This window comes from Pseudogymnoascus destructans (assembly GCF_001641265.1).
Source record: "Pseudogymnoascus destructans isolate 20631-21 unplaced genomic scaffold scaffold_15, whole genome shotgun sequence".
NCBI lineage: Eukaryota > Fungi > Ascomycota > Leotiomycetes > Thelebolales > Thelebolaceae > Pseudogymnoascus > Pseudogymnoascus destructans.
Genome location: NW_020167534.1, coordinates 245189 through 266959, shown reverse-complemented (window position 1 = coordinate 266959; position 21771 = coordinate 245189). Strand labels below are relative to the sequence as shown.

At 50.7% G+C, this 21771-nt stretch overlaps 11 protein-coding genes across 11 annotated transcripts; 7 read left to right on the top strand and 4 right to left on the bottom strand.

Moving 5' to 3' along the window:
- Positions 1-12: 12 nt before the first annotated feature.
- Positions 13-1408, top strand: VC83_04600 (uncharacterized protein). Its single transcript, XM_024468229.1, has 2 exons — positions 13-452; positions 565-1408. The coding sequence occupies exons 1-2, from the start codon at positions 359-361 to the stop codon at positions 1374-1376; spliced, it is 906 nt and encodes a 301-aa protein (XP_024322531.1). The 5' UTR covers positions 13-358; the 3' UTR covers positions 1377-1408.
- Positions 1409-1887: 479 nt separating this feature from the next.
- Positions 1888-2241, top strand: VC83_04599 (uncharacterized protein; the record flags this gene model as incomplete). The annotated part of the gene is made up of 1 exon (XM_024468228.1): positions 1888-2241. The coding sequence occupies one exon, from the start codon at positions 1888-1890 to the stop codon at positions 2239-2241; it is 354 nt and encodes a 117-aa protein (XP_024322750.1).
- A 572-nt stretch (positions 2242-2813) lies between these two features.
- UBP2 (ubiquitin-specific protease ubp2) lies at positions 2814-7619 on the bottom strand. Its single transcript, XM_024468227.1, has 4 exons — positions 7143-7619; positions 6297-7078; positions 4916-6215; positions 2814-4864 (listed from the first exon to the last, which is right to left on the bottom strand). The coding sequence occupies exons 1-4, from the start codon at positions 7171-7173 to the stop codon at positions 2982-2984; spliced, it is 3996 nt and encodes a 1331-aa protein (XP_024322751.1). The 5' UTR covers positions 7174-7619; the 3' UTR covers positions 2814-2981.
- VC83_04597 (uncharacterized protein) lies at positions 7506-8361 on the bottom strand (the record flags this gene model as incomplete). The annotated part of the gene is made up of 2 exons (XM_024468226.1): positions 7506-8135; positions 8335-8361. 2 exons carry the CDS (start codon positions 8359-8361, stop codon positions 7506-7508), a joined length of 657 nt encoding a protein of 218 aa, XP_024322752.1.
- On the top strand, positions 8295-9351 carry VC83_04596 (uncharacterized protein). The gene is made up of 4 exons (XM_024468225.1): positions 8295-8655; positions 8707-8826; positions 8888-9082; positions 9138-9351. Exons 1-4 carry the CDS (start codon positions 8478-8480, stop codon positions 9221-9223), a joined length of 579 nt encoding a protein of 192 aa, XP_024322753.1. The 5' UTR covers positions 8295-8477; the 3' UTR covers positions 9224-9351.
- Positions 9352-9740: 389 nt separating this feature from the next.
- Positions 9741-11540, top strand: VC83_04595 (uncharacterized protein). Its single transcript, XM_024468224.1, has 5 exons — positions 9741-9820; positions 9874-10230; positions 10281-10441; positions 10494-11150; positions 11204-11540. The coding sequence occupies exons 2-5, from the start codon at positions 10113-10115 to the stop codon at positions 11402-11404; spliced, it is 1137 nt and encodes a 378-aa protein (XP_024322754.1). The 5' UTR covers positions 9741-9820; positions 9874-10112; the 3' UTR covers positions 11405-11540.
- Positions 11541-12493, top strand: VC83_04594 (uncharacterized protein; the record flags this gene model as incomplete). The annotated part of the gene is made up of 1 exon (XM_024468223.1): positions 11541-12493. Exon 1 carries the CDS (start codon positions 11552-11554, stop codon positions 12491-12493), a length of 942 nt encoding a protein of 313 aa, XP_024322755.1. The 5' UTR covers positions 11541-11551.
- A 269-nt stretch (positions 12494-12762) lies between these two features.
- VC83_04593 (uncharacterized protein) lies at positions 12763-14493 on the top strand (the record flags this gene model as incomplete). The annotated part of the gene is made up of 4 exons (XM_024468222.1): positions 12763-12793; positions 12857-13209; positions 13261-14231; positions 14280-14493. 4 exons carry the CDS (start codon positions 12763-12765, stop codon positions 14491-14493), a joined length of 1569 nt encoding a protein of 522 aa, XP_024322756.1.
- A 436-nt stretch (positions 14494-14929) lies between these two features.
- On the bottom strand, positions 14930-17887 carry GPI1 (phosphatidylinositol N-acetylglucosaminyltransferase subunit gpi1). Its single transcript, XM_024468221.1, has 4 exons — positions 17466-17887; positions 17315-17407; positions 15472-17264; positions 14930-15418 (listed from the first exon to the last, which is right to left on the bottom strand). Exons 3-4 carry the CDS (start codon positions 17180-17182, stop codon positions 14937-14939), a joined length of 2193 nt encoding a protein of 730 aa, XP_024322757.1. The 5' UTR covers positions 17183-17264; positions 17315-17407; positions 17466-17887; the 3' UTR covers positions 14930-14936.
- Positions 17888-18013: 126 nt separating this feature from the next.
- Positions 18014-18780, bottom strand: MDM35 (Mitochondrial Distribution and Morphology). The gene is made up of 4 exons (XM_024468220.1): positions 18716-18780; positions 18626-18663; positions 18502-18572; positions 18014-18451 (listed from the first exon to the last, which is right to left on the bottom strand). Exons 1-4 carry the CDS (start codon positions 18754-18756, stop codon positions 18359-18361), a joined length of 243 nt encoding a protein of 80 aa, XP_024322758.1. The 5' UTR covers positions 18757-18780; the 3' UTR covers positions 18014-18358.
- On the top strand, positions 18781-21486 carry RRP6 (exosome nuclease subunit). The gene is made up of 2 exons (XM_024468219.1): positions 18781-19327; positions 19382-21486. The coding sequence occupies exons 1-2, from the start codon at positions 18968-18970 to the stop codon at positions 21368-21370; spliced, it is 2349 nt and encodes a 782-aa protein (XP_024322759.1). The 5' UTR covers positions 18781-18967; the 3' UTR covers positions 21371-21486.
- The last annotated feature ends 285 nt before the right edge of the window (positions 21487-21771 follow it).

The following is a 21771-nucleotide window of genomic DNA, read 5'->3' as shown; positions in this document are numbered from 1 at the left end:
GCATAGTGAAATTATCAGTTCTGGTGCCTTTTCATGTCGTGTGCATTTGCGGCCATTTCCCGTTCCTTCAATCTGTTTTACCGGTTGGTCGTCGTTTTAACACCCGACAACCCTGAACAAATGGCATCATTTGGGCCCTCCACTCACTCCACCAATCCCCCGCAAATAAAGTACCTGCAGATCCGTCCAGTGTCTCGCGCTTATCTGGCCGAATTTTTGATATAGCTTTCCGTCCCGCCTCCTCTGACTCCTCCAGTTCATTTCCATTTATTTGTTCATCTTCTTCCCACGCTCCCATCCCACCGAGCATTGCCTGCCCTGAACTTTGCACGGGGAGTAGCGTCGCGGAAGAGATACAATGGCTGATTTGGAGGGTACGGACGAGAGGTCCGCCAGCGTGGCGAAGGACTTGTTCTCGGGCGCAATGGGTGGAATTGCTCAGGTTCTACTTGGTACGTGTTTCTTACTCGTATTTGTCTCACGTGCGTCGAAGAATAATGGCAGTTTTCAATCGTTACGGGGTTTATGAAGATGTGCTCTGTGATTCATTCTAACTTTACCCAGGTCAACCATTTGATATCGTCAAAGTGCGCCTTCAAACCACTACGCAGTACGCCAATGCCCTGGAGGCAGCCAAGACCATCTATGCCAAAGAGGGCCCGCTCGCCTTCTACAAAGGCACCCTCACGCCCTTAGTCGGCATCGGCGCCTGCGTCTCCGTCCAATTCGGTGCCTTCGGCTTCGCTCGTCGCCAATTCGAGCAATACAACGCCTCCAGATCGGCACTCGCCTCCTCCAACCTCTCGTACGCGCAGTACTACGGTGCCGGCGCCTTCGCCGGTCTCGCTAACTCCGTCATCTCGGGCCCGATCGAGCATGTCCGTATTAGGCTGCAAACCCAGCCCCACGGGAAGGACAGGCTGTACTCTGGCCCGCTGGACTGTGTGAGGAAGCTAGTTGCGCATGAGGGCATGAAGGGCATTTATCGTGGTGAGGCTGTGACGCTGATGCGCGAGGCGCAGGCGTATGGTTGTTGGTTTATGTCGTTTGAGTATATGATGAACAAGGATGCGGCGAGGAACAATATGGAGCGGAAGGATATTCCGACGTGGAAGATTGCGATGTATGGTGGTTTGGCGGGTGAGGTACTCTGGTTGTCGAGCTACCCATTCGATGTTGTGAAGAGTAAGATGCAGAGTGATGGGTTTGGGAAGGAGCAGAAGTATAAGACCATGACGGACTGCTTCAGGCAAACCTGGAGAGCTGGGGGAATGGGTGGCTTCTGGAAAGGAATTTTCCCTACGATGATTAGGGCTATGCCGGTCAGCTCCGGTACGTTTGTGGTGGTGGAGATGACAATGAGGGCGCTCAGCTAGAGTTTGGACAATCAAATAGAGTATATTGTATGTATCTGCCGGCTGTCTGGAAATCTTGACTATGTTGAATTCTCAACTCGTGTTTACTTTATAATCCTCCTCCTCTTTTTCCACATTGTCCACAGATATTACGCTTTTACTCTCGTCGTTTTTGCTTGTGGATGATAATACCAAGTCATCATCACTCAGGTTAATATCCAACAGTGGCTCTTCTGCCACTTTAACTGCTGAATTATCACCCCGCACCATGGTCTCAGAATGTGAGCTTGTCTCCGCAGCCACGGTATTTGCAACGTGGTTCCTCAAACGAGCCACCTCCTGCGCCTCTCGATGCGCTCTCTCCTGGTCATCCGCATTCTGCCGCCAATGCACCGTCATATGAAGCTCCCTCAAAACCGTCCCATGCATATTCCAACCCTCCTCATCAGGGTCATCACTGCCACGACCCCCATCCTCCTGCCTCAAACTTCCCCAGCCAGTCTGGTACTCTTCATCCGTCAGCGCCGGCCCAATGGCACTCTCTTCATCCGGTTCTCGCCCAGCGACAGGAGAATTACCAAGTCCTTCTCCCCCTCTCACCCAATACATGAATGCCTCTATCTCGTCTTCCCTAGCCCTCCCATGTAGGCTCTCGAATTCCAAAATCCGTCTATCCACCTCCGCCCCCCAAGCTGCCCAGGCAACCTCCCTTGCCATCCGTATCTTTGTCCTCAAAACCGCACATAGCCCCACCAACAGCATTGTAGGCACCCATCCGCAGACCCCCAGGGCTATAGAGAAGCGCCAGCCGTTGGGAAACCCAACGCGTAGCCCGATAGCAACAATCATTGTTACAACCGACACAATAAAAGCGTATGGCAGGTAGATGACCGTAAATATGTGCACAGCAGCGTAGCCATGCAACCGCTGTGCTAGTGCCGGCGATGGCGAATAAGGAGGCCAGGGATGGGAACGCGGCCATATATAAGCGTTCAGACGGGCAACATGGCGAGTGGGTGTCGTAGCGAAGGTATCTGAAATTGTATCCACCAGGCGCCAGATGCTGTTAACAAATTCTGACCACCGTGGGGTCTGACGATCGCCAGTTACAGGCTGGGAATTATGAGAATGCGGCAGATTGACACGGCGGCGGTGGCGCTCGGGGGACCATAGTCGCAGGCTTTCGAGGAAACGCATGTGTGAATGAGCGGGGTCTCGTGTGGGAAATTCATGTTATTAAAGTGTTTATGGGAAAGTATTGTGCAGGAAGGTCCCCTAAAATACTAAAATGGCTGGTTGTGACGGCCATGATTGAGAATGGGATGATATCGGGAACTAAGGGTTCTGACGTCTGTCACCAGTGACCTCATCCACAACACATTTTAGTTGGTCACTTTGGGAAATTTCTAAAAGTATCCATCCTTCTCACAATAAATTAAAGCGAGGATTGTTGGCATTGACCAATATAAGAGGTATTCCATTCGTTGATCTATCGCTTGTCGCACTATGGTATAATAACTCCTTCATATGCTCCTCAAAGCTCGTTGCCATGTACTCCGTCCCTCCGTCCACCTTTGGTATTTACCAAAACTCCTAGGTCTATAAGCATACGCAACGATCTGCGCCTTACTTATTTCCATTGAACCCCGATTGCATCCCATCCCATGCGCCTATCCCGCTCAAGTCCATGCTGGAGGGGGAATTATTTGTTTCGAAGTGCTCGTAATTCTCGATATGCTGGGCACCATTGGTCATATCGATAGCTTCGTCATGACCTACGTGTCCGTTATTCCACACCTGGACCATCTCATCACCTCCAGTTGGCGCTTCCTCGTGGAGCTCGCGGCAGACCGCATCGACAATGTCGTTTTTATCCTCATCTCTCACGTAGACCAAGTAGTAAGGAGTCGCACCGCCGGTGCTTACCTGACCAAAAATTCGGGTCCTGTCTTCGACTATGGAAACGCGCTCGTCATTATACTCTCGCCAGATATCGTGAGAAAAGTCATAGATGTAAATCCAGTAGTGTCCATATGCATTCGTGCCGCGATGGATGAATACGGCCTGAAGACGGTATCGATGCTGCCGCAAGTCTGTAAATTGCTCCTGGAGTTTCAATTTGAGACTCGACATCTCTTTGGATATTGCCTCCATCTCGTTGGATATCTCGTTTGCTCGCTCTTCGAGAGTACTGGCCAGGTCTGGGTTGATGGCGATATCGCTAACTTCGTCATCCTCAAGCGACTGTAGGAAGTCTTTTGTAGCATGTAATGCACCTTCGACTGGCACCTCTACATCAGTCAGTTGTAGAGCTTTTTGGCGTGCCTCTAACAGCCGTATCCTATTCTTCCATACCCAAGCATCGCGCCTCCGTTGTAGAATCTTGTCGTCCTCCATGTACCGATCTAGATAGATAGTCTCATCAAAGACAATTCTGTTTTGATTTTTAGAAGCTTGCTGTGTGGCTGGATCAAATGCAGTGCGCTGTATTTGGATCTGGACGATTGGTGGAAGATTGTTGATGGACGCAAACTGGGTCGCATTTGCATTGTCTATTTCGACAATTTGTTCGTCGAAAACAACGTCAAGGGCCTCGTAAATATCGCGTTGGCCATCGAGGCCCGGAAACACAATAATATTTGCCCAATCTTCAATCTTGACGTCGTAGGAATCGGCCTTTTTCAAATGCACGGCATTGGCTCCGAAGAATGTCTCCCTGACAACGTCGATCTGCTCTCCAAACTTAGGATCAATCCTTGTTGGTTTAATTGCACACTGCAGTCGAAATATGACGTTGCCAATGACCTCTGTGACATCTTGTTGTGCCCCAAAATACAGCTTTTGCGCCCGTAATTCTTCTTCAGATTCACCGGTCTTGATGGGAGCCGGCTTGTTTCGAGGAGGTACCGGTGGCCGCTGCTCGACCATTTCCATGCTTTCAGGAGGTGGTGTTAAAGACCCGCTATTTGCCATTACTTCATCCTTCCTGGGGCGAGCCTGTTCGCCCGCGCCAAGGGTTTCAAGTGGTGCTTCAAAGGACACATTTCCCATTGCTGGAGGCTCGGCTGAGGGTAACCTTCCAGGCAAATCTTGTTCTAGGTCGATAACGTTACACATATCCGCAGAGGGTGCCTCGCTATTCTTAGATTCTGGATTAACAAGGGTTATCTGGCTGCTTGAATCGTCGTTATCAAGAGTTTCTTGTGATGGTCCGTCTGTCATCTCGATATCACGCTCTAGTTGCGTCGGCACCGTGGCTCGCTGCGTTGGAACAGATGGCGGGTGGTCTTTCGGAGGCGGAGGCGGAGGAGGGAGGTGAGGGCCAAATATCGGCCTCTCTTCATTGTCCAGGTTTGGCATTCCAGAAGGGCTACTGATAGATGCTCTCCTAAAGTTTGCTTCAGTTGCTGTGCTGAACAGCGTTAGTTCGGCAAGGTCTTGCGTTGGCTTCACTGATTGAGTTGAGGCTGATTTGAGACTCTGGTAGAGAGTTTGAAGCTCTACAGCGACTATTTCCTATTAGTTTCCCTTCAATGATGAGACAGAAATCGAATACTTACAGTTCTGAGCCTTTACTATTTCGCCTTTGCCAACAGCACGGCCACCAACACGCTTCTTCACAATATTTTCTGCCGTAAGTGGCATCCGGTAATCCTCGAAGTTCATCACCACATCACGGACAGGTCGTACTGTATAGTAATACTGGAGAAGACTGTTGAGATAACAAGTGTTGCCAATATTGTCCAGGCCAACTGGCTGATCTGCCGTGGATCGTTGCGGTGCAACGACGGCGTTAGGATCACTGATCTTTGCGAAGAGAAAATAGCTGTTTCTTGACTTTGCAATGACACGAATAGCCTCCAAAAAGCTTTCTTTGGACCCCAGTGGTGCATCCTCTATGAGGGTCTGATAATATGCAAAGACAGCCTCCTCAGATGCGTTCTCATCTTGGATCTGAAGCCTTTTATACGCTTCCTTCACAGTCAGGTTCGAAGTAACACTACCTGCCTCCATGGAAGCAGCAGCTATTTGCAGTGATAGATCTCTCCTTGTGTTTCCGATCACACTGAGCATGGGTGCAACAATACTTTTGTCGACATCAGCGGCCACAGCGATTGCTTGAGCTTCAATGAAGTCGGACGGAGTGTCTGCTGTGACATTAAGGTATTCGAGAGCCTCTTCGTAAGTGACGGCTCTATTATTTGCAACCTCCTGAATCTTTGCACTATTTCTTGCCTTACCTATCAATAACAGTGACAGCTTTGCAGCGTCCTTCTGGATAGGAGCAGCTTCTATTCTCGACTTATAGACGCCGATAATATGATCATCTCCATGGTCGACGGCTGGGTTAAGTGCGAAAAACTTGTACGCGTCGTCAATTTCGGTGAGTGTGTTTTCTCCCAGTGACACGATCTTGACAAATTCTTCTTCGAGGAATGGACTGCCTCTTCCTTTGCCTATACCTTGGAGACATTCCAAATAATAGGGTTTATGACTTGGATCACAGTCCCTCTGTCTGCTATACGCAAAGAATATGAGTTCGTCAGAGAAACTCGATGTTGCGCCCAAGCTCGCATAATGTGGGTGTTCAATCGCCTCAAGATTCACGATTCTAGAGTCCGTTGGAAAGTTGAGGATGCCCAAAGAAATGCGTAGGTCCTTCAGCGCTGGCAATGGGTTATACAGGATCTGAGAGTTGCCCTGCTTAAGCTCTTCAGGTGGGCGATCTGCAAGACGCTGAGAAACCTCACATAAAACATCCTCGACAAAATTCCGGTTTGTTTTAGGTACCACAGCATCAGTTGCCTCTGTTGCAGGTGACACAGCCGGCAGTAACCAGAATCTTTCTTCCTCTTCGACCTGGGCAGATTAGTATGGCTCATAGACATGGAAAAAACATGAGATAAAAGGAATTAACGAATTGATAAAGACAAAACTCACATCACCATTCTTTACCCGTTCCTGCTCATAGGTGAATCCGAGGTATTCGAGAAGGTCCTTGCATTCGTAACCAAATGCAAGCAAGAATCTCTTGTTACGGGCAGCTATTCTCTTCGACTCTCCCGGAGCGTTAGTTAATGCATGCGTGAGGTATGTCCGGATCACAGCGAGAACTTCACATGGAAACGAAGGCCTGCTCTCCCCATAGCGATCAGGGTCCTCCTCGATGACTTTAGCTCCTCGCGCATAAACCTTTTGTGGACTCAGTAACAATGCTGACTGCGCACGATTCAGCCTTGGAGGAGATATCCGGATAGTTGCAGTTGCTGGGCAACTAAACGCTGAGCATGCGAATGCGTGTTGCTCCTTATAATTGTCATATTTATTTTCGGGCCTCCCAAGCTCCTCTTGTGTCCGAAACTCCGACCCAACATACTGGAAGTGATGCAGAGGGTGAGGAGTGCCAGCTTGACAAGGAATGTTTTTGCCAGGTTGCCGCGTATAGTCCACAACGACGTCGAAATGGTGCAAACAATATGAGCAATATGAGGCCGAGAAGCATTGTGTTTGCGTCGTAGGTTTCTTGTCGAAGGGGGGGATGCTGCTCTGCCAGTCCTTTCGGCACAAGAAGTGGTGACAGTCATTCGGATGTGTGCGCGGAGGGTAGCTCTTGTTTGGCTTGTAGATCGGAGCAGGGTCGATGAGGAGGTTCCCGCCGTTCGCTCGAGGCCTTGAGCTGTCGTAATCTAATAAGTCTTCGAGTAACCGCGGACCCGTCTTCCCTGGGAAAAGATGAGAGGTTAGCATTTAACTTTGTCTGGGTAAACAAGCACAGTAAAGGCTCACCTGGGCCTGTGCCTTCATATGTGCCCTCCATGGTGCAGATGTGCTGCTCTTGTCTTTGTGAACAACCACAAGCTGGCACCGGGGATAGACAGCAATATGAACCACACTATCGCCGAGTATGCTCAAAGACCCTTGTTATTGGATAAAGGTGAATGTGGTTATGTCTTGCCCTTTCTTCCTTTCTCTTTATGCAAGGTTACGGTGAAGGGGCGAACTGGGTTGCTGCGGCGCATGCGGTCTGAAGCTCCAGTTATAGTCAACAAGCTCAGTGAGGGGTTGTTGCGCGGACAAATGATGTAGTTGAAAACGAATTTGAAGGCAAAGACGCGAGGTTAATGTATAGCTGTTTCTGTACACTGTAGTTCATGAGCTTTTGAGCTTTTGAGCTTTTGAGCTTTTGAGCTTTTGAGCTTTTGAGCTTTTGAGCTTTTGAGCTTTTGAGCTTTTGAGCTTTTGAGCTTTTGAGCTTTTGAGCTTTTGAGCTTTTGAGCTTTTGAGCTTTTGAGCTTTTGAGCTTTTGAGCTTTTGAGCTTTTGAGCTTTTGAGCTTTTGAGCTTTTGAGCTTTTGAGCTTTTGAGCTTTTGAGCTTTTGAGCTTTTGAGCTTTTGAGCTTTTGAGCTTTTGAGCTTTTGAGCTTTTGAGCTTTTGAGCTTTTGAGCTTTTGAGCTTTTGAGCTTTTGAGCTTTTGAGCTTTTGAGCTTTTGAGCTTTTGAGCTTTTGAGCTTTTGAGCTTTTGAGCTTTTGAGCTTTTGAGCTTTTGAGCTTTTGAGCTTTTGAGCTTTTGAGCTTTTGAGCTTTGAGCTTTTGAGCTTTTGAGCTTTTGAGCTTTTGAGCTTTTGAGCTTTTGAGCTTTTGAGCTTTTGAGCTTTTGAGCTTTTGAGCTTTTGAGCTTTTGAGCTTTTGAGCTTTTGAGCTTTTGAGCTTTTGAGCTTTTGAGCTTTTGAGCTTTTGAGCTTTTGAGCTTTTGAGCTTTTGAGCTTTTGAGCTTTTGAGCTATTATTTTCTGAGTTACATATACATATATGTTATCGAGGATGCTGCCGCGAAGGCCAGTTCAGTACATAGGCGCAGGCATACAAAGCAGACATCAAAGTACAAAGTATACTCGAACTGGTACTGTAATTACTGTAATTACTGTAACACAGTACCTGACTGAGGGTTAAGGTGAGCCAAAACAGCATGGGAATGGGACTTTAGCGCGCGCCATCTTCCGCGGCATCTTCCGCGGCTACAGCGTACAGCGTCGTCCACCGTCCCGCTTCAGAGTGAGCTCAATCGATTGAAATTGAACACCCTCAACCTCCACCAGCAGATCTACAGCACAACACGTTGAAGATGGGTGCGCACGAAGGGGTATATCATCCGCAGGATGCCATTGGTGCCGCGATTACCGGTACAATGATTACGGGTGGCGCCGGATTGTTCATGTCTGCAGTTCAGAATGCTCTCGCCAGAAAGAATGTTGGCCCATGGGGAGTCTTCACCAGGAGTGGTTCGACAATCGCTGTTTTCGGTATGTGGCCTCTCTCGACAGGCTTGTGAAAAGCAGCTAATGGGAATCCAGCGGCGATGGGCGGTACATATGAATTCACGAAATTCGCAGCCGCCAACTTGAGGCAGAAGAACGACAGCTTGAACCCGGCCTTGGGTGGCCTTCTTGCGGGTTCAGTGCTTGGCTTCAAGCGTGAGAATCCTCTCCAATGCCTTGCGAGGCATCAATTCGTTCCTTGCTGACCAAAACACAGAGGGTTCGCTACCGGCTGTTCTGGGTTATGGAACTATGGCAGCGATTCTGCTGGGCGCTTTCGATTACACAGGAGGCCGAATTAACGGCTGGAACAGAGACCCAGAGTCTGATGAGTTTGACCGAAAGCAATACATGAGGAAGAACAGACGCCGCCCGATAGAGGAGACGATTTCTGAAGTTGGAGAGGGCCGAGGTACGTTGTGCTATATGGGCTGATTACGCGCTCAATTTTTGCTAACCCGACCCAGGAGTATATGGACCTGGTTACCTGGACAGGAGGAAGGAGAGGATCAAGGAGGCGTACGGCATTGATGTGCCTGGCGCCTCGTCCTAGATTTCCTGTTTACTTCGCTTTCTAGACAACCGATTGCACTTTATGTACTGTACATATATAACAAATGATCCGAACCCAACCGGTAACTGGACTTCAAAAAATATATCCCTTTGTTTAACAAAGGGATATATTTTTTGAAGAGAATTTATCTCTTCAGCTGTATTATGAGGAACTGGGTTATTGACCGTAGCTCCAAGTAAATCACAGATAGTTTCTGTAAATATAGCTGCTGTGCATAGTCCTCCTTTTACAGTTTTGGGCGGCAATGGTAGTAGATGTAATACTGTCGTGAATCGTGAAGATCTGACACAGGCTTCTAGAAAATATACTTCATATACTCGTGCCACCCAAAAGTCAAGAAGAGGCTCCTATGGCCGTGGATTCAAACTAGTAATTTAAACTGATGGAGGTCCGAGAACTGTTCTGTTCCATTGGTAACCCCGCAATTGTACGCTTCGCCTCGTGCCGCCATCGCACCCCGATAGGCATGCTGTGTCCAGTATCTGACCAGGAACAACACATAGTACCGGCGATTTATAACAGCAATGCGGTGATTGGGACAAACGTTGAGGATATTCCGATACTTGGTCCAGAAAGGTAATTTTTGTTGACTCGACTTCAAACTTGGCTAAACCTTGCTTGATGTGCAGTTGGACCCTGTGGGAGGAGAAGTGGTGCCACTTCCAATCATATAAACTCCAACGATATCATCAATCTCGCCTTATTTCAGAATCAACACCAAAGACTAAAAGCTATATTTACGCTTCTTGAATAATCTATCTGGTTACGCTTTGCCATTTAGAAGGTAGTTGCCTATAATTGACCTAATATCAGCCCTTCAAAACAGAAACTGTACATCTATCTATTCGCTTTTTTAAGGGACCTCAAAATGGAACAAGCTGTCGGTGGCACTGGGACTCTCCCAAGAAAGCCATCCAACGACGCTTCCAAATCTCATGCAGACTTGAAGGACAATTTTTACCGCTATTTCCAGGAAGAGATCACCGGTATATGGTCCGCAGCCCGCGAAGTTGCTTTATACTGATACCATTCGCAGACCTCCAAGACCAGATCGATAGGCTTGAGCGTACCGCACTTGTTGGCGGTGAAAGACAGGACGCCATTGACTATTGTCTGGCCAGCATCTCCAGGCTCACCACAGAAGTTTATGATGCACTAGACTTCATCCCCGCGTATGATCAACGGGCATACACAGCAGTCGGTCCTACTTCAAGTTTCAAGAGTTTACGGTTCTCTAATCCTATCGTAGTCAATCAACAGCCTCACGGACAAGTTCCACGAAGCCCGCGCAAAGTTTGCACCAAAGTCACGTTTTGCTTTTAAAATCAAGAAGAACGAATCTGCCCTCTCTCTCCAGGATGTCGCTGCCGCCGCGGCAATCACAGCACGAAAGACAGATTCGGAGAACAAGGCATCCGAGTCAAACAATGGTGACCCCTCTAGGCCAGCAGCGACCAGTGTCCAGCCTCCCTCAAAGGATTATAATGCTGAGATTTCCGAGAATTCTGCCCGCATTCGTGCTCCCAGTTTCAGGCAAGCCAATTCAGTCACCATTTCTGATCACGAAGGCCTACACATCATACTCCCATCCTCTGCAGCCCATGCCACGTCTTCAGGATCCCTTACCGACCTCAGCAAATGCATTGTGGATATGTCCATATCAACTGCCAATGGCCAACCCTTCGCAGGCCTGGCGCTGAAAAATATAACGAATTCCCTCATTGTGGCTGGCCAGGTCGCAGGTGCAACACACATTACCAACGTTCAGGACACGGTTGTGGTGGTCTCGAGTCGACAGGTGAGGATGCACGATTGCAATAATGTGGATGTCTACCTTTCCTGCATGAGCAGGCCCATTATTGAGGATTGCAAGAATATAAGGTTTGCTCCGATTCCAAAGTGCTATGTAAGTGACCCATTTTCGCCATGCAACTATATACGGTGCTTATCATTGTGCAGGAGGTGCCGTCAGATGAGCCCGTGGAGAACCATTGGGATCAGGTGGATGACTTCAAGTGGCTCAAGGCAGAGAAAAGCCCTAACTGGAGTGTTCTTGTGGAATCGGAGAGGTTGCCGGAAGCAATTTGGACCACTGTAGTTCCTGGGAAGCTTGGGATGGCAGCTGAGGATATACTCAAGCAGGTCGGTACTCCTAACTAGTTGGAATATGTTACGGAGAGGCTGTCCTCATATGAGCACATCTCCAGATTATGCAGGGAAGGGCTACTATGGGTACTTATAATGGCATGTTCTATGAGTTAGATTAATATTTCATTAATTTGGAGACGATTTGTTAGGTCTAACATCATGATATTTGAGGTTTTGTCAGCCTTCGTAGACATCCATATTTTCTGGCAACGCGGCCTTCGTGATCCTCATGTCGAGGCCGAGAAGAATCGTGCGAGGGCTGTCCAGTATGCCCGTGCGCCCCAACCTCAAAGTCCACTTCTGCCTTTCTGTTTTTCTGCAACTGCCTACCCAGGCAAGCACCGCAGGGCTGGATGTCTCATATCCACTTGGAGCCTGGCTTTGCCTGTATTTCTCCGCATGCCACCTATGCTGCTCATCGGCGCGTCACCACCTTCACATGGGGCGCGAGTGTTTGTATATCCTGCCCTCATCTCCGCCCATCTTCACTTCCCATCCTCATACCCCTCCATAATCGTATCCCCCTTCCCAGCCTTCCCCCCCACCTCACTCAAACTATTCAACGCAGCCCTCTGCTCCCTAATCCTGCTCTCCAGCGCCCTGATCTCCACCTCCTGTTCCTCAATACTCATCCCAATCCCCGGCAACTGTGCAACCTCAACCCTCGCGCGCTGCAATCTATGTTTCAACGCGTCCGTCGCGGCGGGGATCTCTTTCGTGCTCAGCGCGGCTGTCGCGTCGGGGCGGAGTTGCGATGATGAGGGCTTCGACGTGGATGAGGGGGTGCCGAAGGAGGTTGCTGGCATGGGGGAGGCGCCGGGCGCGTTGGAGGAGGTGGGGGGCTGGACGCGGCTTAGGATGGAGGTGAGGACGGGGATGGTGTCGAGCATGGCGGGGGAGAGGTTGTCGGAGAGGGTTGTGGGTTGGGATGATGACGGGGCGCTGGGGGCGGAGAAGAAAGAGGGTGAGGTCGACATGGCGAGCTGCTGTTTAAGGTGGTGTTATAAAGTGAGGCTCAGCTTAGTTTGGGGTGGTAGGTCGAGTTTAGCTCTTTATTTTCGCCGGTTCCCAGGGGCCGAAACCCGTCTTGCTCTTTGGTAATGATTTGCGGAGGATATGACTTTGTAGGACCGCCTGTTAGATAACAGCCGCTGCGTTTCGTTGGTGGGGTGGTTGTGGCATGAAATTAGCGGCCAGGTACGACGAATATAGCGATGTAAGTGGAAGTGAAGATTGTGTTGTCGCCGAAGAGGGGTGACATATGTACTGAGTGAGGGGTCTTGCAACAACCCCACCCCCACCTCAACCTCAGCTCAACTTTTTTGTTCCGATTCCTTCGTTATTTCAAGACAACCCCAACACCCGACAATATGGCTAAAGTTGACAACAAAGTTGTGCTCAGTAAGTATTCGATCTTCCACACGCCCTCGTTATTCTTGAATTGGCATAGCTAATCGTATCTAGTCGTGATTGATGGTTGGGGAATCCCCTCCGAGTCGTCGCCGAAAGATGGCGATGGGATCACTAACGCCAACACTCCGGTCATGGACGACCTCTACAAGTATGCCGACGGTTTCATTGGGCTAGAGGCCTCATCCCTCGCGGTCGGCTTGCCAGAGGGCCTTATGGGTAACTCCGAGGTCGGGCATCTGAACATCGGCGCCGGGCGTGTGGTGTGGCAGGATGTTGTCCGCATCGACCAGACGATCAGAAACAACGAATTGGACAAGAACGAGATCATCATGAAGACATTCCAGAATGCGAAGAACGGAACCGGGCGCCTGCACTTGTGCGGTCTCATCTCAGACGGCGGTGTGGTAAGTCATATCCGTCTTGCTGATTGATTGAAGGTACTAACTGATTCCCAGCACGCGAAGCAAGACCACCTTTACGCTCTCCTCAAGGTGGCCAAGGAGGTTGGCATTCCCCACGTCTGCATCCATTTCTTCGGCGATGGACGCGACACCGACCCCAAGTCTGGCGCCGGCTACATGCAGCAGCTCGTCGACAAGACCAAGGAAATCGGCATCGGAGAGATTGCCACAGTGGTTGGCCGCTACTACGCCATGGACCGCGACAAGCGCTGGGACAGAGTTGAGGTTGCACTGAAGGGCATGGTTCTGGGAGAGGGTGAAGACAGCAGCGACCCCGTCGCAACTGTCAAGGAGAGATACAGCAAGGATGAGAACGACGAGTTCCTGAAGCCCATCATTGTCGGTGGAAAAGAGCGCCGCATCCAGGATAACGACGAGGTCTTCTTCTTCAACTACCGCTCCGATCGTGTCCGCGAAATTACGCAACTCCTCGGCGATGTCGACCGTTCCCCAAAGCCGGATTTCGCATACCCAAAGAACATTAGGCTCACGACTATGACCCAGTACAAGCTTGATTACCCATTCACCATTGCTTTCAAGCCGCAGCACATGGGAAATGTCCTCGCTGAGACCCTTGCTGCCCAAGGCGTCAAGCAAGTCCACATTGCCGAGACCGAGAAGTACGCCCACGTCACCTTCTTCTTCAACGGTGGTGTTGAGAAGGTCTTCCCACTCGAGGAGCGTGACGAGTCTCAGGATCTCGTCCCCTCCAACAAGGCCGTTGCGACCTACGATCTGGCCCCAGAGATGAGCGCTGCTGGCGTCGCCAAGCAGGTGTCCAAGAGAATCCAGGAGCAGGAGTACCCGTTCATCATGAACAACTTCGCGCCGCCCGACATGGTTGGCCACACTGGCGTGTACGAGGCTGCCCTCAAGGGAGTGGAGGCCACGGACAAGGCTATTGGGGAGATTTACGAGACGTGCAAGAAGGAGAACTACGTTCTTTTCATCACCTCTGATCACGGGTAAGTTACGATCTTTGGAGTTAACAATAACAAGCTAACATCGTGTAGTAACGCCGAAGAGATGAAGTTCGCAGATGGAAAGCCAAAGACCTCCCACACCACCAACAAGGTCCCATTCATCATGGCGAACGCCCCCAAGGGCTGGTCGCTCAAGGCAACCGAAGACGGTGTCCTCGGAGACGTCTCACCAACGATCCTGGAGGTTATGGGACTTTCCCAGCCCGAGGAGATGACGGGCCACAGCCTCCTGGTCAAGAGTTAGACGGGCCCTTTGCTATCAGCGACGATGGAATAGAGAACTAAACAAGTAGCACGTAAGAAGCGTCCTCACGAGGACTGAACGAGTCACGACCGCGGATATATTTCGACTTATAAAAGTATAAATAACAATAGAGAGAGTCACTCTGTAAATTACTGTACTTGTAGAAAGTTTGGTGGGCAGGGAGGGTTATGTCACCATGTCCGATCCGCAAGATACTATCCAGTCACACTAGTCTACCGTGTCTCAAAGCATAAAAAGTGACCGTTAAAAAATAATAAGCTTCTCGTATTAACATTATGATTCTTATGCCATCATACAACCGCAGTTGCAGTGGCACATCATATACAACCCCCCCTCTTTTACTAACCAAATATCCCAACCCGCCCAGCGTTTAATTTTCACTCATCCCATCGCATTTAATACTACCTCACCCACATCCCCATTTAGTGGTGGCTATATCCCCTCCTCGACCTATCTCTCCTACCCACCCCCGCACCCCCCATCATCGGCCAGCTCCCTCTCTTCTGCGCCTTCCCATTCATCCCCTCCGCCGTTGACGACCACACCGTCATAGCTCGCCACATATCGCAGACACCAGCCCGCCGCGCGGGCAACATGCCATACTGCAGGCTGTACAGGTTCTTCCTGTGGATCGGCGGCACGGATTGACCGGTCATGAGACAGAGCAGGACACGGGGGGATAGGTAGTGTTTGCGGATGCGGGAGCCGAGCTGGAAGTACTGCTGGAACATGGTCAAGAAGGTTAGGGGTACGGACTTTAGGTATACGTATGAAGTTGGTGGCATTGAAGGCAGTTCTGAATCGGAAGACTCGGGCTCGGGGCGCGGAGTGGTGTCGGAATATGGGCGTTGTGGGGCTTCGATGGAGGGTTTATTGGTATCTCGGAGTTCAAATCGTATGCCCCCTAATGAGTGTTAGTAATGGTATGATGGCGACGTCTAGTGAATCACGGCTTACCTGGTAGACGCTGGGAATCCTTGAACCGCAGCATCAGGGCGAACAGTGGGAAATGATTTAAACAGGCTAGCGCCGTATCAAGTACGGCTTTGAGACTGATAATGCTCATGCGTGCAATGGCAAACGTGAGATAGAATACAATGACAGTTGGGAGGAGGAAGAAGAGGAGTGTGAATAGAATCGTGCCCAGGAGTAATTGATCGAGGTCGTAGTCGCAGGAATCAATGCGCTTGCGAAGCACATTGTGTTTCTTGCCACGGAAGAGGTGAAAGAGCGAGAGGATGATAGTGAGTTGCCAGTGGAAGATCTTGGCTGATGCGATATAAAAGGAGTAGATGTGTATCGTAAGGAGCGATACAAAGTCGGAAAAGAGAGCAATTGGCATACTGGCGCCAGCAAAGCTTGAGAATCCGATGAACCATATTAGATGGGGCAGGATGGGCCGGAGAACGTCCACACAGCTTGACCAGTAATCAATGACCCAGAGGAAAAGGTCGCCAAGAAATTGAGCCAATTCATTGTTCAATTTCAGTCCAGCTGGCCAGTCCATGAGCCACGATATTGTCTGCTGCAACGATGTCACAGTGTATGTGCCCAACACATCACTAATCTGTTCGGCGAGCCAGTCTGCATTATCAATGATGGCAGAACCAATCGCGATGCCAATAATGACATCGTTTGCAACAAGCCACAGACTGTTGTAGAACCGTATGTAATCGGCGTGGCTTTTCGCGATACTCTGCCAGTCATCCTTTCTTTTCCTCAACATTACATATTGCATGGGCCAGTAGCAAAACTGTAGAAGTCGGATCTCAACCTGCTGGGCAGTCGCAGATATGTCTTTAAGCGCAGCATACTCGGGCCTGAGCCTGTATTCAAGGAGCACCAGAAGAAGTTCTGCGGCTGCCCTGTGCCACAGCAGAGCTATCACAAAACTAGTTCGGATGATTGGATAGATGTAAACCGTTATCAGTCGCCATACGGCGTCGATAACATAATCTCTCATCGTTGAAGCTGACTCGATGACACGTTCAGAGACACTCAAAGTTCTCCGTCGCCGAGTGCCAACGAGGGATATATTTTTTTGTAGCAGCTTCTCCAATTCCCAAGCGAAATTTATCTGGTTGACAATTCGAGGTAGAGCAAGCTCTTTCGCCGAAGGTTGATGTTTCGTCACCGTATGTAGCTTCAACTTTTCCACCAACTCTTGCTCTCGTTGTCGTTTCGCTGCTTCTGCCTTCTCATCCTCAGCATCTATGCCGCCCAGAATCTGCTCCGTCTTATCTCCCAAGGCTAATAGTATTGGCGTAAGTGATATGTATTGCATCCTCCCCGGAAGTGGTCTGTCGAACATAATGACTTGTATGGTTTGTGCCTTCGCGCACGAAATGCGCGGCGCCAATCCGTGTAGTGATATTTCAGCATTTATCTGGTAGGGTTCCGTCGGCGCATTGGAGTTGACTGTGCCGAGCACATGCATCGCAGGAAGTCTACATAATTCGTATATCCGTTCGATGCTATGGTCTGCGCCGCGAAAGAGAGTTGCGACTCTCAGCGCATTCTCCACATTCCGAACCTCGACATCTTCGAGTATGGCCACAACCAGGACATCGAGGTCTGAATTCTTCCATCCCACAATTACGCCTGGTGAATCTGACCTAGGAATATCCACAGGCCAGAAGATTCTCATCAAGCCATCATGCTCTAGCATGACAGTCGATCGTTCCTCAGAAGGAGCCCCGTCTTCGAAGTTGTTCGCGCGCCGAGATGCCGGTATTAGTCGATCGCGGATGCTATATTGTTTAGCGCGTGAATGTCTTGTCAAGGGGGGGAATTGTTATACCAAGCTGGCCTCCCTGTGTGCGAGTCTACCCACTGGTATTATGAAGAGGAAGAAAAACAACGAGAGGATCGCAACGCCCTTTGCAGTTCGAGTCTGATAGTGAACATGGTCAGCCAGATAATCACAGCCAATGATGGCAAGAAATACGTACAATAACTCCGTGGTCCCAGGCAAAAATGGCAAGCTCATGAAGTCGAGTGACCAGATCCCACCTAGCTGTGATGTAGCCAGCTACGAAGATGCCAAAGGTTAGGACGGAGAAAGAGGGCATGAAGCAGTTGCTGGATCATGGGATAATGTTTCGACGAGCAAACAATGGCGCATTGGTATCACGGAATGGCACGGCGCAGGTCGGTCGTGGGACGAGCAAGGGTTGCTGGCTTCTGTCGAGCGGCAGGAGCTCTGCGCTCAGAAAGGAGTGAGCGGTTGAAGAGGTAAACAGAGGAGTAATTAATTGTTGATTACGCCGTGACGACGAGGAACAGAAAGATCAAACAGAGAACCAGACAGTCGACATGATTGAGATATGAACGGCCACCTCAAAATGCTGGGCTGGCGAGTGTTTTGGCAGTGTGTACTTTGTAATTCTATTATATAACTTAGTCCAGGGTGACGCAGGTTAAGCTTCATGGTCACGTGATACCGGTCACTGTGCAAGTGATACTGTACTGCATGTTGGTATGAGTATATGATTATGAGTGGTGAGAGAATTTATTCTGGTAATTCAGGTTGAGGGAATTTATTTACTTGTATTTAACTCCTGAGTAACTGGCTTGTGGAAAGGCCATAATATGACAATTATAGGCAGCGATGACGGCCCTTATTTTACCTGCAGCGGCGATGGGTTTACAGTCCCTTGATCTGAATAGGAGGTTTTTGTAAATTCGCTATGCTGGGCGAGATCTCCTTGACGCCGTCTAAATGTTCTGCTTGACTATGCCAGGAAGAGTTGCAAATATAATAGTACAGTATATAGCGCTGAACGCCGAAACCACAAGGGAATGACCTGCAAGCACAGGGTTCCGATGATTAACTGGAGTCTTTCTACTTCCTCCGAAGATTTGCAGCGTCATTCTCCTTGTGATCCTCTCGAGCATCGGCGAGCATCTTGTCAATGCCGCGGCTCTTCAATGCACCCTGTAACCGTTAGTATACAGAACAACTCGTAGAGTCGGTAGAGCAGCTACCGTCAAGCACGTCTTGTACTCCTTGAAAAGACCAGCGCATTCATCTGTGGCGCCGTTTCCTCGCAAATATTCTGAGGAGGTAGGTCAGTTGCATGGTAGCTTAAAGGTGGCGAGGACCGCCTACTTTCACTATACCACTTCAGAAAGCAGGTATCGTAGCGCCTGATTTCATGTCAGTAATGCAGCTTTGAGAGAAAATACTTCTTTGACAAACTCCTTAACTTCATTGCACTCAGGTGCTAAAGACGCCGACATTTTTGTGTTTGTCGCCCTTGATATTGTTGCTGAGAAGGCCGTCCTTGACAGCTTTGGGTGGACGTATTCCGGGACCATCGGCACTAATAACCCCGGACTTTGCGCAAGGCTAAACTTTTTTGTTGTGAAATTCGAGAACCACGCCGAGCAAGCTCCCAAGTGAACCCCGAGATTTTCTGTTCACGAGTAATTAATTTACTCCACGCCAACAATGGAGGGTCCGCCAGGGTTTAAATCATTGCAGGATGCGATCCAAGCAGCATTGATTTCCACAACACGAACCGTCGGCCAAATCTCCGCAGAGGACCTGGGCTTCCATCGCTCTCTCAACCCGGAAGTTGGCACGGCGCTGGACGAGCAGAACGCACGACTGCTGGGCCTGTCAAGCTCGATCCTTCAATCTGCTGCTGCACTCACGGAGTCGAATGCGCCAGTACTACAGGAGGTCGACGATGTCGATAACAATTGGCGCGGAGTCGTTGACGTGGTGGACTCGCTTTTGGAGCGCGTAGATATCTGCCTCGACGAGTACACTGGCGTTATACAGAGAAAAGCATCTCCAGCTGAAAATGTATGCGACAAAGTTCTAAAAAGTTGCTTCTTCCATTGCTAACAAATATACTAGTCCTCTGCCCCGAAATCAAGAAGACTGGATAACTCATTCCGAACCCAAAACCTCGTCAAGCCCCAACTCTCTTTCCTTAACAAGCCCGCCAACCACGAGACCGGCCCATGGAAACCGCTGCTTCACTCCAAACCCCATGCGATTGTCCCTCTAGAGGAGTCTCTCGGCCCAGTCGCAGACGCCCACCAACAAGAGCACTACCGCCACCCCTACGAAACCGAAATCGAGAAGCTGAAATACCCAGCTTCCGTCTACAAAAACGCCGATCCGATACCCTACCTCCCCGTCGAGTCGACATCTGCGACTTTCGTGGACACATACGAGGGCGTGTTGGAGATGTTGGCAGAGCTTAGGACAGCGAAAGAGATTGCCATCGATCTCGAGCACCACGATGCGCGCTCGTACACCGGCCTCGTCTCGTTGATGCAGATCAGTACGCGGGAAAAGGACTGGATCGTCGACACGCTGAAGCCATGGAGGCAAGACCTCCAAGTCCTCAACGAAGTATTCACCGATCCGAAAATCCTCAAAGTCCTCCACGGAGCATTCATGGACATCCTCTGGCTCCAACGCGACCTCGGCCTCTACATCGTCGGCCTCTTCGACACCAACCACGCCTGCAAAGCCCTCGGCTACGCCGGCGGCAGCCTCGCCTTCCTCCTCAAAAAATTCATCGACTTCGACGCCGACAAGAAATACCAGATGGCCGACTGGCGCATTCGCCCGCTCCCCGAGGGAATGTTCTTCTACGCCCGCGCCGACACCCATTTCCTCCTCTACATCTACGATAACATGCGCAACGAGCTGGTGGAGCGCTCTAAGCCCGTACCCGCTGAGGAAAACCGCCTCGAGATCGTGCTGAGGAAATCGAAAGAGACGTCCCTCTTCCGCTACGACTCGCCCCGCTACAACGCCACCACGGGTAAGGGGCCGGGAGGCTGGTTCCAGGCGCTCGTCAAGGTACCTAGTTTACTCAACAACGAGCAATTCGCCGTCTTCAGAGCTGTGCACGCGTGGCGTGATAAGATCGCCCGGCAGGACGACGATAGTACGAACTTCGTGATGGCGAACCACACCCTCCTCAGCGTGGCCAAAGTGATGCCCACAGACATGGCCTCCCTCCTCGGCACCGTCCACCCCATCTCCTACAACGTCAAAGCGCGAACCGGCGAGCTCCTCGAACTCATCAAGGCCGCAAAGACGAACGCAAAGGACGGCCCGAGCATGGCGGAAGTCCTCAAACCCGACTCCGTCGGCGCCGTGGCGGCTGCGAACGCGCGATCTGCTAGGGCCTCGGGAGATGTCAGGCAATCTGTCCTTACCATCCTCTCCGGCGACGCGGGGGGCGACATGAGGAGTCCACAGTCGGCGTTCTGGGGCCGCGCGTTCGGGAGTAGTACGTGGGAGGAACCAGCTACGCTCACGAAGGCGGGGGAGGATATTAGGCTCGCTATTCCGCTGCCGCCGCTTGCGGAGGAGGCGTTCTCGGAGGGCGTGAGGGAGTATAGTATTCTTGCCCAGCCGGAGGTTCCTGAACCGGAGGAGGAGGCGCCGGTGGTTGAGGAGGAGGCATTTACGATTAAGGGGGGCCGAAAGCGGAAGAGTGATGATATGGAGGAGGAGGTGGAGGGGCAGGCTGAGGAGGGGGGGGAATACGACATCTCCCTCCACGAGCCCCTCGAAGGCGCCGCTAAGGAGAAGTCATTGAAGAAAGCAGAGCGCAAGGCGGCGAAGAAGGCTGCTAAGGCTGCGAAACGGGGAGACGCGGAGTCCCCCCGTGGCGCGGCGAAGGAGGAGGATGACGAGGAGCCGTTCGATTACAGCAAGGCGGAGTCGGTGATGAATAAGAAGCGGACGAATGAGTATGCGGGGGGCAAGAAGGGGGGGAAGAAACCGTTTGACCCCTACCAGAAGAGCGCGGATGCGTCGACGGGGATGAGGAGGGTGCAGACGGAGAGGCCGGGGAAGAGCTTTACGTTTAAGGGATGAAACTGGGGTGATGGGGGAGGGGATGAGCGTCTTTGTTGTTGGCCGAGCTGAGCGGAGCTGGGAATAGAGCTCAACTGCCATCTTTTCTATTTCCAGGCCGGTGAAGAAGAAGGGGGGGGGAGGGGGGGGGGCGACCCACAGTTATTTTTCTCGGGGCCTCGCTAGCTACAGTAACCCCTGCGCCGCCGTGACCTGTCTCGTCTTGGCTCTGCCAACCCCCGGTCCGTTTAGCCGGCGGAAAATGAACAAACCATTTTTTTTTGTCGCGACGCGAGGGGGGGAGCTACTAGCTACTACTATGGTAAGACATTTTTTTCTGGCAGGATTCGCTCGCTGTAGCGCGGCGGGTCAGTCAGAGTCTTGACGCGGCAGGGGGGAGGGAAGAGCCGAGACATTGACAT